This window comes from Gymnogyps californianus, chromosome 5, assembly GCF_018139145.2.
Source record: "Gymnogyps californianus isolate 813 chromosome 5, ASM1813914v2, whole genome shotgun sequence".
Lineage (NCBI taxonomy): Eukaryota > Metazoa > Chordata > Aves > Accipitriformes > Cathartidae > Gymnogyps > Gymnogyps californianus.
This window is the reverse complement of record NC_059475.1, coordinates 29,787,465-29,802,643: the sequence shown is the minus strand read 5'-3', so window position 1 is coordinate 29,802,643 and position 15,179 is coordinate 29,787,465. Positions and strand designations below refer to the sequence as shown.

General features: G+C 40.1%; 1 protein-coding gene across 1 annotated transcript in view; it reads left to right on the top strand.

The window, feature by feature from the left end:
• SPTBN5 (spectrin beta, non-erythrocytic 5) overlaps window positions 1–15,179 on the top strand; it is a 102,444-nt gene that overhangs the window by 22,727 nt on the left and 64,538 nt on the right. The window contains exons 18-30 of the mRNA XM_050898302.1: window positions 704–843; window positions 1,834–1,933; window positions 2,642–2,812; window positions 2,905–3,069; window positions 3,833–4,059; window positions 4,620–4,806; window positions 6,060–6,260; window positions 7,443–7,559; window positions 8,169–8,332; window positions 9,977–10,109; window positions 10,932–11,077; window positions 11,815–11,929; window positions 14,490–14,600. Of these exons, the coding sequence (XP_050754259.1) occupies window positions 704–843; window positions 1,834–1,933; window positions 2,642–2,812; window positions 2,905–3,069; window positions 3,833–4,059; window positions 4,620–4,806; window positions 6,060–6,260; window positions 7,443–7,559; window positions 8,169–8,332; window positions 9,977–10,109; window positions 10,932–11,077; window positions 11,815–11,929; window positions 14,490–14,600 (1,977 nt within the window). The remainder of the gene's footprint in view (window positions 1–703; window positions 844–1,833; window positions 1,934–2,641; window positions 2,813–2,904; window positions 3,070–3,832; window positions 4,060–4,619; window positions 4,807–6,059; window positions 6,261–7,442; window positions 7,560–8,168; window positions 8,333–9,976; window positions 10,110–10,931; window positions 11,078–11,814; window positions 11,930–14,489; window positions 14,601–15,179) is intronic.

Below are 15,179 nucleotides of genomic sequence, written 5' to 3'. Positions count from 1 at the left end.
TTCTTACTCATCTTAATGAGAACAAAGCTCATTGTCTCTCAAAAATCGTTTCAAAAACAGCTAGAGTTGTGATTTGTTGCTGTGTTTCTACATGTCAGATGGCTTATATACAATTGACTCATCAGTTTGGTGGCTAACCATTAAAAAACAAGGTTACAGCTTGAACATAATTAGTATTTTTTTGGTGAAGTAAGAACCTGACTTTAAGAAAATAAAGCTTTTTCTTTTCATTGAGTATTTTAAGAACATTAAAGCAAATGAAGGGAAAAAACAAATGCAGGCAATATTCACAAGATCAGTGAAGGAGGAGTTGTGGTATCTCACCATCTTTTATGTTTTCAGCCGAAACTGAAACTTCAATATTTTTGGGTCAACTAAGTGGAATAAAGTTTTACTTAGTTACGGCCTTTCATATTGCACATACTTAGATGTGCTAGAGAGCTGGCATAAATTCAGAATGCAGATTTTCTTAAAAGGTGAAAATGGAACCATAATGGAAACATAAAACAGAAGAACCAGATATGATACAAACCTAAACACCTGCTGCTTGTTTGTAGCCCATCCTTAGGCACATGCAAAATGTACACTGTATCTCCTGCCTGATAGAGAAGGGGGAAAATAAGGTCCAAAATTTTTTTTCATTGCTACAGAAACAACATATGACCAAGAAGAAACTTGATCAAATTTTCTTTCTTAAATGCAGGACCACGTAGATGCTGTTCGAAGCCTGCTGAAGCAACATCAGGAATTTGAACAACTGCTGATGGTGCTGAAGAGACGAGTTGAAGCACTTAATGAAAATGGGGTGAACCTAATAGAAAGCAGGCACTTTGCATCTCACATGTGAGTCCAAACTCCTTCCTTTTTTATTTAGCTTTAATAAATGATCCAGTGTGACTAGAGTGAGATGAAAAACTTTCTCTGAGCCAGGATTTAGTTGACCTCCAAGCTGTGATCTGCTGGATGAGGGGGGGGAAAAGAGATTTTTTTCAAAATAATACAGACTTCCTGTGCTCTCAGGACAAATAAGCAAAATGCTTTAGGTTAAAAGTGGCGTTTGACAGAACACTAGAATAATTCGCCTGGTATCATAAATTACATATAGTGTTAAAACTTCTTTAATGTGAACTCATTAAATGCCTACATAAAACAAATTTTCCTTCATTTATCGGTATCACATATTAGAATTAATATTTGCTGTTAAAAAGTTACGGAAGACGTCACAAGGAAATAACTCATCCGGAGCAGCTCCTTCATGTTTTTGTCGAAGCCGAACTGTCATCTATAATTCCTTTACTGTGCTAGAGCCACTATGATCTAGTAAGGGGACCTTTGCATAAACAAGAATTAGAAATATAAGGTCAGAATGGACCTCTTGGGTCAAAAAGACCATGTTCTTGTGATCACAGTGATAATGTCTTGAAAATTGCCTCCACAAATTTATAAAACTGCTCTTAAAATCTGATTTCTTGCCAGCACTACTACCATTAGAAGGCCATTCCAGAGCCTCATTGCACTTACATCACAGAGAAAATTATTAGTTAAGGTGGAATATTTGGGAAAGAGAAAGGTCTGGATGTTTTAGTCAAACATACATGACTGCAATTCACTAATGTAACACAGCCATACAAAAGGAAAATCCAGAGCAGCTGGCAAGCAATAGCTGCTTTCCAGATGAGCCCAGCATGGTCATGGGACAGGGCCGTATATCCCTTTGTCCTGTCAACAGAGGTGTTGATCTAGATTGCATTTATATCATAGTCATTACTACAGTACAACCAAGGGGAACCAATATGACTAGTACTGCACTGGACTTACTGTTTTTCTTGGTAGTATTGAAGAGAGAATGGTCACTCTCCGGCGAAGGTGGGAGCGGCTGATACAAAGCAATGCTGAGAGAAAACAGAGGTTGTTGGATTCCCTACAGCTGCAGGTAAAAGGACTGATACTGCAGATTTGGTCAGGCATGTGTGAAGTAATTTTACCCTTTGTCTTAATGTGGGACAAATCTCAAACTGCTGAGCATTCCTACTGCAGCTCACTTTCTCTTTGGCTGTGAGACAGAAAATTTCACTTTCCAGGGAGCAGGTGATGCATTGGTGATAGATCTTACAAAGCCATAACCATAGCAAAATACCAAAACAAAAACGGAGATGTTGAGTGAAAAATATCAACAGACTATTTTGTCTACTGGATAAGTTTATTCTGCTCATTACTTATTATTGTTCTGGGCCTTAATAATTTGGCACAGTTACTTACAGTAACTGTACTTTTGGCACCAAATTTAGCTTCCAGTGCTGAGATACAAAGTTATACTGGAGGATTGCACCACTTATGGTTAAAATAGTCTATCAAAAATGCAAACCTTCACTGACAATTAAAGGCAACAGATTAGTAAATGTGGTAAAAAAGGGATTAAGAGATATTACTCTGAGGGCTTAAAAATTCATCAATGGTTCAAGATCATACGTCTTCATTAAGAGTGTTGATTATGTAAAACAACTTTTATATGAAAATATATCACATTTCCTAACTGTTAGAAAAAAAAAAAAATCAGGGCTTGATCCTAACAGCAAGGATGCACTGCAAACCCACACAGAATCAGAAGTTAAATCAATTTAATCCTGTTTGTTTCTGTAAGGAGTTTAATCGTGATGCTGCTGAGCTTTTGATATGGATGGAAGAGAAGTACAAGATTGCATCAGATGAATCCTATCGTGACCCAACAAATGTTCTACGCAAACTGAAGTGGCATGAGGCTGCTGAGAAGGAAATGATGGCTAATGAGGAGCACTTTGCAACACTGATAAAGGTGAAGGCAGTTTTGGAGCTAAGTCTTCCATCTTGTCCCAAACTTTATAGATGCTGATCTGCTCAAAAAAATGACGTTCTGTGTTTCTCCAGAAAGGAAATCAACTGATTCAAGACAACCATTATGCTGCAGTTTCTATCCAGGAGAAGATGTCAGAGCTTCAAAAGAAATGGAAGGAATTGTATGGCAAGATGATAGAACGAGGTGACAAGCTGAGACAAGCTGGGCAGCAAGAACAGCTCATGGAACTGCTCCAGGTCAGGAGGTGATGGGGAACAAAGGGGAGGAATGGCCTAGGAGCCTGGTTCCTCTGTTGTGTGGTCCTCACAAAAAAGAACAGAATACCATCCAGATAAAAGTGTATTTTAAGGTGTCCATTGTAGACACTGTCTACAGTCTCAGGAGAGAAAACCCAATATAATGCTGACCAAGCTCACTCCAAAGCTACGAGCAGGATAACAGTGCCAGCACAGTACCAAGACACAAAGCTGTTGAGCTCAGGCTCAGCACTGCATCTGTGTGGCCATCTGGTACTGGGAAAACAATCAAAACGCTCTGCATGGGTCAATGCTGTGCAAACATAACTGCTTGCTTGGAGTCAGTTTGGGGGTTGGAGGCATGGCACTGTATTGAGTAAATTGTCATCCAGGCAAATTGTGTAACAGGAACAATGTGCTGTGAAGCTGTTTCGATACCAGTATGTCATGGAACTGCTGTTGTGTTGTAGCTACAATCTGAAGCCTTTGAAGATTGTTTGATTATTTTGTATTATGTCACTGAAGATAGTTCAAAGAGGCTGTTTTTAATGATGTGCTTTAATGTCTCAGACAGTACTCCAAAATAGTGTGCAAAATAAAATATTCCTAGGAGATGCCTCTTAGAGACACCTGGCCATCATGTTACCAAGAAAGGAAATATGGATTTAAAAATTGTGTCCAGGAAGCTGTCATGGGAGCAGCTGAGTGAAAGAAAATGATGTTGAAAAGTCAGTATGAGTGTGCCGTAATCTTTTCCTGGCAGGATGCCAAAAAGAAGATAGAGAAAATTGAGAAAGTTCTTCAGGAATCTGAGACAGGCCATGATTTGCGCTCCAGCCGTGATCTACTCAAGCAGCACAGACAGCTGGAAAATGAGACACGTGAGCTGGCAGAGAAAATGAACTCTATTGTATCTCATGCAAGGAAAATGGCCACCAATCACTTTGACTCTCAGAGGATTCTGGATGAAACACAGAAATATCTGAAAAGGTGAGGTGCCGCTCTCTTTTTGTATTCAGCCCTTGTGACAAATAGCATTTTTTGTTCTACCTTCTAGAAAATGTCTTTCAGTTGGTTAGGTTTAAGCCATATTCAGGAACGATTTCTCCTCCCAGTTGTACCACAACTGTGCTTTGATCTGCACCTACACAGCTGCCTGTTGACCCATCTCAACCTTTATTGCTGGACCTTGCTCCTTGCCTGCTGCACTCCTCCTCTAGTTCTTTGCTTATCCATAGGTCATCCACTGCTTTCTGAAGAGGTGCAGTGATCCAGCATTCAATAGTGACTAGTTTCTTAAAACATCACAGGACAAGCCTAGGACTTCAAAAGCATAAATCACTTTTCCTCTGCTTACATTTAGTGTTATCGTATAAGTCTACTTGCCAAAAGTAGCCTTCTGGAGAAGGAGTTCTTGTATGTGCAGCCAGCACTAATTGCAAAGAAGTGTCCAGTGTTTTCTAATCTTCACAGTGGTATCATAGCCTAATTCCCTTGGCAGAATCAGGATAAAGCTTTTTTTTAACATATATTTAATGGATGGCCCCTAGGTTTGAGTCTTTGCAAGCACCTCTTGACGAGAAGCGTAAGTTGCTGGAAGCTGCAGTGGATCTCTATGAGTTCTACCATTATCATGACATGGAACTGAACTGGATTAATGAGCGATTGCCTATTGCCCATTCCACCAACTGTGGGAAGTCCTTGGATGTGGCTCAAAGCCTGTTGCAAAAACACAAGGTAACTTGTTTGATCAAGTGTATTGTAGCATGTTGACACATTGCATTTCACCTCAGCCTGCAAACCAGCACCTGCACAGTTCTCTACCTTCAGGAAGGCTGTTGGAAGCAAAATGTATTGCCACACTTTCCATGAGTACATTCACTGATTCCAGCACTAGCCCAGCTAAAATGGTTCCAGTGGATTGAGACAAGTCAGCAATGTGGTGGTGACTTTCAGAGCAAACATGAAATTCCTGTGGTAACTGCAAAATTTGTCATATTTTGCAGTATTATTATTCTAAGAAATTTTGTAGCTCTTCCCATTAAAAGTGGGTAAAAAGCTAGTGTACCTCACACTAAATAGAAAAAACGAGGCTTTTGCTTTGTGGGTTGAATATTTTGACTGTTATATGCTCATCCTATTTTAGTTCTATGCTTACTGCTTCATTATATATGCAGTCTTGAGGTATGTGCATGCTAGATTCTCTAGGAGAGCATATAATAGCCATTTAATGTTTATCTCAGTTCTGTACTGCTTGTAAAATGGTTTGAACAAGCCACAGTCAATATATTTATAAAGACAAGGTAACACTGATGTCTGGAGAGCTTCATTCTTTGTAGCAGTTCCTCACAGCCAGAGGGGCACCTCAGAGCTGCCCTGCATCACAGGCAACACTGGATTTTGCAGCACCTGGATTGCAAGTTCCATGAGAAAGGTTATAAGACCAATGGGGAGGCTTTATGGAGCAGGAGTCTAATGATTTTCATGGTACTGTTGACAATGTCTCTCTTCCCATCATCCTCCAGCCCATTCATCTTTTGGGATATTTTATTTTCCCGTCAGCAGCTCAACACTCTTTTCTGAATCCCCCAGCTTTGTGTCTCATCTTTTGTCCTGCTCTATCTCCCAAACCTCCCTGGCTGCTGGGCAGGGGAAGGGGCAGGTGCATGGTAAGGAGAAGGGGTAGAACCAGGCCAGAGCACCAGCCTGAGGACTTCGGTGAGTAATGCTGAGGGTGTAGGGAAGTTAAGGAATGTCTGCTGCCACCTTACAGACTCTTATCTCCTCCCTCAATGGTAGCACAAGAGCAGGGCTGGGACCGGTGGCTGTGGCTGCAGCTGTTGTAGAAACAGATAATCCTTGTGTCCACTGGCTATACTCTGCTCACCATCACCAGCTGCCAGTTTTGCTTAGGACTAGGAGCACATAGAATTTCTTTGTCCTCACATACCCTTCCTTTATTCCTATTTTTACTTTTATCTCATTCCCAGGAACTGCAGGCAGAAGTGAATGCCCACAAACAGCAAGTTCAGCGGGTCCTGGATAAAGGAAAGGCAATGGTTGCAGGCCAGCACCCGTCAGCTCAGAAAATAAGTGAGAAATACCAGGAGCTTGTGGCTGCCTGGCAGGGCTTGGAGAAAGCCTGTGAGGAAAGGATGAAGCAGCTGCAGCACTCAGTTGGCTTCCAGGAGGTACAAATTACAGCGAAATGCTTACACAGTAGCTTCTTCAGACAAATAAGAGGACCAAAGTTTTAAAGTGAATAACAAAACAGCTTTGCTGGGACTGGTATTCACTTCAGTTGCTTGAGGCCAGACCCATGGGAATGGAGGGCTGGGTTGCATAGCTGAATGCAGCCCCCAGTCTAGAGCTGCTGCTCTAGAGATTTGCCTTGGACTCTGTACCCATCTCTTATGATTGTGTGTAGAACACACATTTCTCCTAGCAGTAGCTCGTTTCTCAATATCTTTGTACAGCCTCAGGCTTTGACTTTAGTGCAGTGGATCCTGAACTGGCCCTTCATACTGGAGAATTATGACAAGGAAATTAGAAAAGAAGGGATCTCTTGTGCCGTCCAATCTTTGCCTGTTCCAGGCAACAATGTTGCAGGCAACAAAATGATACTGAGAAACTGATACCACTCTTTCACTCTCAGAGCAAGTTAGGACTTTTAGCCCTATTATTTTCAACAGGATACTGGACCTTTATGTTTAGCCTGTTAAAAAAAAAAAAAGCATGCAAATATTTATCTCAATAATTCAAATTTTCTATCATCAGTGGGTCATGTAGGAGTGCAGTTATTCAGATAACACATGCAGTTTTGTAGACATAAACAGCATTTGCACAGAGTTCACAGGCCCACCTAAAGTATGTTCCCTGGGGAATTTGATCATCCAGCTCTTATTTCCTCCATCTGTAAAAACAGCTGTCCATACTATAGGCTTTATGAAGCCAGATTTTTATAGGTGGTTTGAACTTCTCAAGAAGGGGAAGGAGAAATATCACACTGATATTATACAGTTAGCCCCTACTCTTAGTGAATAAGGTAAAGGAAGAGTCAAGTAAGGATAGTGATGTGAAGAAAGAAAAGTGAGACAACTTGAAACTTACTGCCAGAGCTTTGATGCCTGGAGAAGACCTTAGTTTTCCTGCACTGAAGTCTTCCATCTGTGGCCTCCTTCACTTTTGTATGATTTGACAGAACAACAGTGTGGAATAGTAGTTCTTGGGATTAAATATTCTTTATTTGTTATTTAATAAAACATCACAATCTTACAGTACACCCTTCATTTAGAATTTATTAGGTCAAAAAAATGACATGAGTATGTTGAAAGTTGAGGTAGAAACTAATTTGCTTTCTCTTTAACTGATAGTTTTTAATGAATACTTCAGACCTGGAGGCTTGGATAGCAGAAAAACGTCCACTTGTGACAAGCAAGGACTATGGTAAGGATGAAGAAGGAACACTGAAACTCCTCAAGAAACATAAGGTATTTCTCTGCTTAAATTCTGTACGCTGGCCTGATCTTCTGGTCTGTCTGCGGTTGTAAAATTTTCTGTCTCATTGGTACTTAAGCGTCCAGCCATCTACAAGATATTTTGCATTGATGTATGTCTACGTGTGAATGGACTGATAGAAGAGATCAATGCAGCTTACTAATATGGTTGGAAAAATGTGGTTTGGGGAAAAACGAGAATGGTGAATATTCTCATCTTATTTTTCTGAAGCCAAAACTGACTATGATCTGATATCTGCTTTTCAGTCTCAACAGATGCATGCAGAAGCCTTTTTTTTTTTTCCTGGAGTCAAAGATACAGATAGAGTGTTATTCCAGGAATACTTTTCTCTGCCTAATAATGCATCAGGAATTTCTAATTGTCTTTATTCACCTAATTTGTTTGAATTTATGTACACTTTTTTCCCCCAAAATGTTGCTAGAAAATGATGTAAAATTGATCAAGTCTTGGAAACATCACATGCTTCCAGAAAGTTTTTCTCCTCTTTTAATGTCTCAATGACTACACCATAGGCTGATGCAGAAGTTCAAACAGTGGATATCTTGGACAACTGGCTCTCAATCTACTCTTTTCTCTGCCAGGCACTGGAGCATGAGATTGCCATTTACCAAAATTTGATGAAAGAACTGAGTGAAAGTGCCCAAACTCTTCCTCTTGTGGGATCCATCCAGTATGTTGAGGTTGATGCACCAAAAGAACAAGTTCATTCAAGACTCCAGGAGTTACAGGAACTAGCAGCAGCAAGGTATAAACTAGAACTGCCCCTTGAATCCTAGGTTTGATTCAAAGCCCACTGAAGTCAATAAAGGGTATCTCCAGTTACCTCACTGGAATTTACATCATATCCATTATCTCCTCTTTATTTCAATTGTATTTAGGAAATTGCTTGTTTCTACATTAGAATTCTGTGCACCTGTGAGCTTTTCATTATTGCTAAGCAAGAGCTCTACATTTTCTTCAGGCAGTTTTGCTACATATTAAGGATTTGAAGCCCCCAAATTTCCTCTTTACTCTTCATCATCCTCCTGTAAAGTGACTTGAGATGCTGGATTCTGACTTGCCTTGTGGTATTTGGAATCTGCTATCAAAAGGAAAAAAATGTTTTTAAAGGGTTTCCTTAATGCTGCTTGAAAATTACTTAATTCATTACATAGCAGAAGGGAGACAATTACAGTTACACTTACCTTTATGCCCAGTGGCTGTTCTAGTATAGGAAGGATTTTATTCTTGAATGAGTCATTTACTTTTAATTTCACTTCCTTTCTGTTATTGTTACAGTAAGATGTTTACAACAGGTCAGTTTGCTTGTACACAGTGTTTTTAAACACTTCTGGTTTCTTGTCAGGAAGGAACAAATGTCTGAACAGTTTAGGTTTTTCCTCCACAAAAATTTCACTCAGAAAACGAATGGGGCTCTGCAAGTAGAATAACAAATAAATGAGTCTGAATACTAGAATAATTAAGGCTACAGAAAATGCTGATATTTTACCTTTTGTTTTATTCTTGTTTACAATTTAAAAAGTAAAAGCATCAGTAGAAAATCCTATGAATGAAAAGTTCAGAAAAAGACATACTCAATCTAGAAATCTCAAAATGCTTGTGTGTGTTGAACACAGAAATGTTTTGTGTTCATTCATGCTTAATGTTAACCTGGATTTCATGGTGCCTTATTGGTGCTCTGGTTTGTACCTCTGATCTGCATTCTCCTTGGTGGGCTGGACTCTCTCAGGAGGCTACATCCCTTGTGATGAACATTTGTGATTCAAACAGGGAAGCCAGGTTCATCTTTCCTGGAATATTTGCACAATGGCCAGGCAGTGCCAGCAGATGGAAAATTGGTGTTTTGTTTACTGTGGGAGGCCTGTAACAGGTCAGGCTGTATTGTAAGATACTCCAGACAACAAAAATATGCAGCAGGTTGCAGCAATTTTGCTGAACAGGCAATATGAACAGCATTGCATAAAACGGCTTTAATAGCGCTTGCCTTCCTGGTGCACCATCCTCAGTTAGAAAGATTTCCTTCTCATTTTCATAAGTACTACAATTATCTTTAGAAAGACAGATCAGGACAGATCTGGAAAAAAATGAAGGGTATTCTCATGGGAAGGGGGTGGGGGGAGGGGGGACCAAACCAAAAAAAAACCAGGGAGAGAGCTCAGCTAGGCACAGTGCTTTTCTGGGAAACTCAGCCAATGAGTCTGACCTGGCTGACAGCTGTCATCCTACAAATGTAATTTCCAATCTGGAGAAATAAAGTCAGGCCTTTCATTAAAGAGAATGAGTCTTGATAGTGAGAGGTTTGGGGGATTAATAGGAAGAAAGTTACTGATTGCCCTCTTCTTATATTCCCTTGGTCTAATTGTATTGTCTTGTCTCCTTCCCCCAACAGAGGGAAGAAGCTGGATGAGACTCTTGTCTTGCATGAGTTTCTACGAGAATATGAAGATCTGCAAGACTGGATCACTCAGCAGAAACAAACAGCCAGCTCTGAAGACTATGGAAATGATTATGAACATGTCTTGGTGAGTTTTTTGAGTAACAGATTGAAAATCAACCAAACTGTATGTAGTGAGACTGTAAAAAGATTCTAAGGTTGTCCTTAAAAACTTGTTAGGCAGAGTAAGAAATAAGTATGAATAAGTGGGAGACGTGAAGAGAAAAGGGTTGAAGAGTGGGTGGGAAGGATTGACTCATTATGACAGGCAGGCAGCATTGCCTAACACTTACATCCTGTTACCGTGGGGGCTGAGCTGTGTGAAACAGCTACAGGCTAAAATGTCTACACCTTCAGAGAGCAAATCCTTTCTGTTTTTAATAACCAGATATTTTAGTGTGGTGTCTACTAAGGATTTTTTTTTTCATAACAAATGCTGATGTATGGACATCTACAGCTATACCTCCTGACATGGCACAGAAACTAATCTCATGTCAGGATGTTAGAAATCAATAGCCATTCAGAATCCTCATTTTTATGATTTATTTAAAAATATCTTGTGTCCTAAATCTTAAAATCGGACTACATTATCAAATTATAGTACTGAATACACATTTGCATTCATGAAGTGAAAACATATCATTTAATAATTGAAATTCGGTGCACATTGAATGTTTGTTTCTATCCCCGGTAACAATGTTTCTGCGTCACAAACCTCATGTTTTGCTAATAGTTTGTAGCTCCTCATGGTCTTTGGAGGTAAAATCCAGTCATTCTTTGCAGTTTCTCTGTCTCCAAATATGACCAGCTTATTACCTGTCTTTTGGCTGTGCTCTGATAGCTGAGCAGGTATGTTTGGGAAAAGAGAGCACTCAAAATGCCTTTTTTGTTATTGTTTTTCCTTCAAAAGCAACTTTGTGCCAAATATGAAATGTTCCGACACCAGTTGGAAGCAGCTGGGAAAAGAGTTGTGGCTTGCCAGCAGCTGGCAGACAACTTGCTGAACTGTGGGCATTCTGAGTCCCGGGAAATTCGGCACAAGCAGAAAGAGCTAAGGTAGGAGACTTATATTAGCTCTATAATGCTTTGTCCTTTCAATTCACTCTCGAGGAGGAGGAAGTGAGAAGGAATTAGAAAAGGATAAGGTATGTCGTCGCAATTCTCTAATTGCAAAATGTGTAGTTTGCTCACTGATACAGAGCTGCTGCCATGCCTCATTTAAATTTAGACTACTACAATGCAGACATTATCTGCTTGCTGATTTGGCTTCTTGTAAATTGCATCAGAGGTGCTTTACAAGTAAGGAGTGAGTGAACTTCCATTGCCCTTTGAAACATGATCACCTAACTTAAAGGCTAGGAATTTAGTTGCTTCTTTATTGCTTCTGATTTTCAAGTTTGAATCCCATGACTGCTCTGCAGAACCACATTAAGATGTTCTGAGCTTCTTATGTCTGGCATCGGTCCAAACTGGCCCAAAAGAGAAGCATGAAGGGATAGTAGGGTCTGACTCAGTCCTCCAGGTCCTGCATATAAAACCTGAAAAGCATATTGGAGAGGGGCACCCTTATATAGGACCATCTATTTAAGTGCCTGGAGCAGACAGGAGGACATGGACAGAGTAGGGTGAGAGACATGCTGCCCCTCAGAGAATCACTCCAACAGAATGTAATGGCAGGAATGAAAAACAAAGTAAGAGGAGGTCTTGTTTTCAGTCTTTCTTCAGACTGTTAATCTCCTTTACTCCTCATTTAAATGTTTTACATGGTTCTTTTTCCCCATCCTCCCTTGTAGGAACTCCTGGGAGGAGCTGTTGGAAATTACCAGATTACGAGGTGAGCGGCTGAGAGATGCTGAGGCAATTCACAAGTGTTACCAAGATCTGACAGATGCTCTGGCCCATATTGAGGTAAAAAATGATGGGAAAGTCTCGTATAATGCAAACTTCATTTCAGCTTAATTTGTGGCGTATTCTTATGATTCTCAGCATGCTTACTGCTGACTTAAAAAAAAAACTCAGTAAGAAACCTGTGTGATTACTCAAAGTGTTTAAAAATAAATAATCTTGGGTAATCTTTAGATGCCTGATAGGTCACCTTATGAGAACCATTGTTGAAAACTGGTGCAGCTAGAGTTGCTGATCCGTGGGATAAACTGAGAAGACCAGGGCTTGAACTAAGTTGTCTCACAGTGCAATGCATATAGTAATGTTGTTTGCAGTCATCAGGCCTAAGAAAGTGTTTACTGCCTCACTGTGGTGATTCTTTGTACACCGTTGTAGCTTTATGTGCTGAAGAAAGAACTATCTTGTGAAAAAGGCATTTTTCTGGATTACAGTGACCGTTAGCCTGGAAGGGTGTCAGGCAATCATGTGACCTGATGCAAAAAGCTGGGCCAAAAATTTTTTCCTCTCATTTCAGTGCCCAGTACTGGCAATAATTTCAAATAGTCCCAGTGTGAAACTAGGGGGAGAAGTCCCAATGAAAATCTTCAGCCTTCTGTTTTATCTCAGCATCCTGAAGAATTTCACGGAGAAACCACATCCTTGCTGTAATGAGAGGTGTGGTTTCCCTAATGCAGATGTGTACAGGAGGTGACGATCCAACCGAGCTTCCATTGTTTGCAAGGCAAAAGGGCTTTGTTATGTTATGTGCGGTAGATTTTCTACTTACTTGTGCTGGCAGAGGCTGCCCTATTCAACTATGTTATTCCTGTTTTCTTTCCTTGCCATGAATGGAAAACCAAACATCATAATATTTCACCATATACCAACTGGGGTTTTCAGCACCTGGTGCATATTTCACTTCAATGATGAAGTAGTTAATTCTGTGGCAGTGACAAGTGATAGTTCAGAAACACTTCACAGACCAGCTGTTGGTTTATCTCCATGCTGAGTTTGGTCCAGGCAACCAATACACACTTAGTGCATTGCATCTTGTTAATAAGCTTCATTACTGCGTGGGAGAGCAATTCAGTCCTCTTGCCCATCCCTTCCTGTGTACCCTGGTCAGGTGTCTACCAGGGAAAGCCATTTCTGAAAGGAACGTAGTACTAGAAGATCTTGCTTAAGTCACCAACTCCAGTGCCGTCACAGCATAGGCAACTACAACATGCATCTCCTTTTACAGCACCTTACCAAGATGTGTTGCTGGTACCCTAAACCAGCCTGTGAATCTGTTACAGAAATGCACTTCTCCAATGGTGTCATGGTTTAACCCCAGCCAGCAACTAAGCACCACACAGCTGCTCACCCCTCCCCCCTCCCAGTGGGATGGGGAGGAGGATGGGGAAAAAAAGTAAAACTCATGGGTTGAGATAAGAACAGTTTAATAACTAAAGTAAAATAAAATATAATACTAATTAATAATAATAAAAATATAATAATAATAATAACTGTAATGAAAAGGAATATAACAAAAAAAAGAGAGAAATAAAACCCAAGAAAAGACAAGTGATGCACAGTGCAGTCGCTTACCACCCACTGCCCGATGACTGAGCAGCGATCCGCCTCTCCTGGCCAACTCCCCCCAGTTTATATACTGAGCATGACGTTCTATGGTATGAAATATCCCTTTGGCTAGTTCGGGTCAGCTGCCTTGGCTATGCTCCCTCCCAGCTTCTTGTACACCTGCTTGCTGGCAGAGCATGGGAAACTGAAAAGCACTATTTAGCAACAACTAAAACATCATCAGTGTGTTATCACCATTATTCTCACACTAAATCCAAAACACAGCACTGTACCAGCTACTAAGAAGAAAATTAACTCTATCCCAGCTGAAACCAGGACAAATGGTTAGAAGTGTTCTTCTAATTTTCACCTAAATTGACCTGGAGCAAGTTTCTAATCATTTTATTCTAGCAACAGTATTGTCCTCCAGCTGAAATGCCTTTTCTTTTTGCTTGCTGTGTTCCCAGTGCATGTTTGTGTAACAACTAAATCCCGTCAGAACCTTTGTTGAGCTAAATAAATGTTTAAGTTTCCTTTCATGTGATGGTCTCTCTGTTTCTCTCGTCTTTACAGTAATCTTTCATGAGCGTGTATAACTAAATTTTTATCTAAAGATGGTTCACAGATAGACCACCTGTATCCCAAAGAATGGCCTGAAACTGTTGGTTGTTAATGCTACTTTAAGAATTCACTATATGTCACTGCAGTAGCTATTCAGGATTGATTCCCAACACAAAGCCTGTAAGACGTTTTCCTGTATTGTCTGATCAAGGAAAGAGTTGAACCTTCATCTCTCAGACTCCAGTTGTATAGCTTAATCACTAAGATACTTATAAGTGAGTTATTAGGACAGATGTACTAGGACAGATTTTTCCGATTTCCTTTTACCTATCATAGTTGAGTAACCCAGGATGTCCTTAACTGTGCAGTATGAACTACACAAAATGACTAAAGTAGGCTTGTAGTGTGTTTTGCTTGGAAGTAAAAAGTAACAAAGCTTTCTCTGATTTCTTCCTTCTAGGAGAAGTTCAAAAGTATTCCAGATGATGTTGCTAAGGACATGAGAGGTGTGCAAACCCAGCTCCGGAACCATGTGGCCCTGGAGCACGAGCTCTCTGGGAATGAGCAGCAGGTAATGAAAGTCATTTGTGGTCTTTAATGTGTAGCCAAAATTCAAGTTTCCAAGACAATCATAGTAATAATTGGGTATTGTGAACCAAATTATTACAGGCTCTCTGTGAGAGCCTGAAAATCTCCAAGGATCCTCCTTAGTCTTCTGCTTTTTTAATATGTTCAAAGTCTGATGGCAGTGATAAAGTAGGTAATTTAAAACCTTACAAATAGGGGACATATTATAATGAGCGCTATTGAAGTGATTCACAGGGATATTTTTGATCACTGTTTGAAATGTATGATTATGCCAGGCTTTATGATGTGTTTACTGCCTTCTTTAAAGTGTTCCAGGTGATTACAAGGAAAAATCCAGAATCTGTTCTATGTGCAGAGAAACTGGATATTCATTGAACACAAAATGCATTGATTGACTGTAGAGGATTATAGAAGGAAGGATGGGGCAGCAGTCTGGAATTTTCAACAAGTTTAGAGGGATAGGAATTGAACTGTGAGAAAGAAGGATAGGGCTCATTATACAAACTTGTGAAAAGTTTCAGCTCATGAGAACAACTTCCTTGTATATAGGAGATTTGCTTAG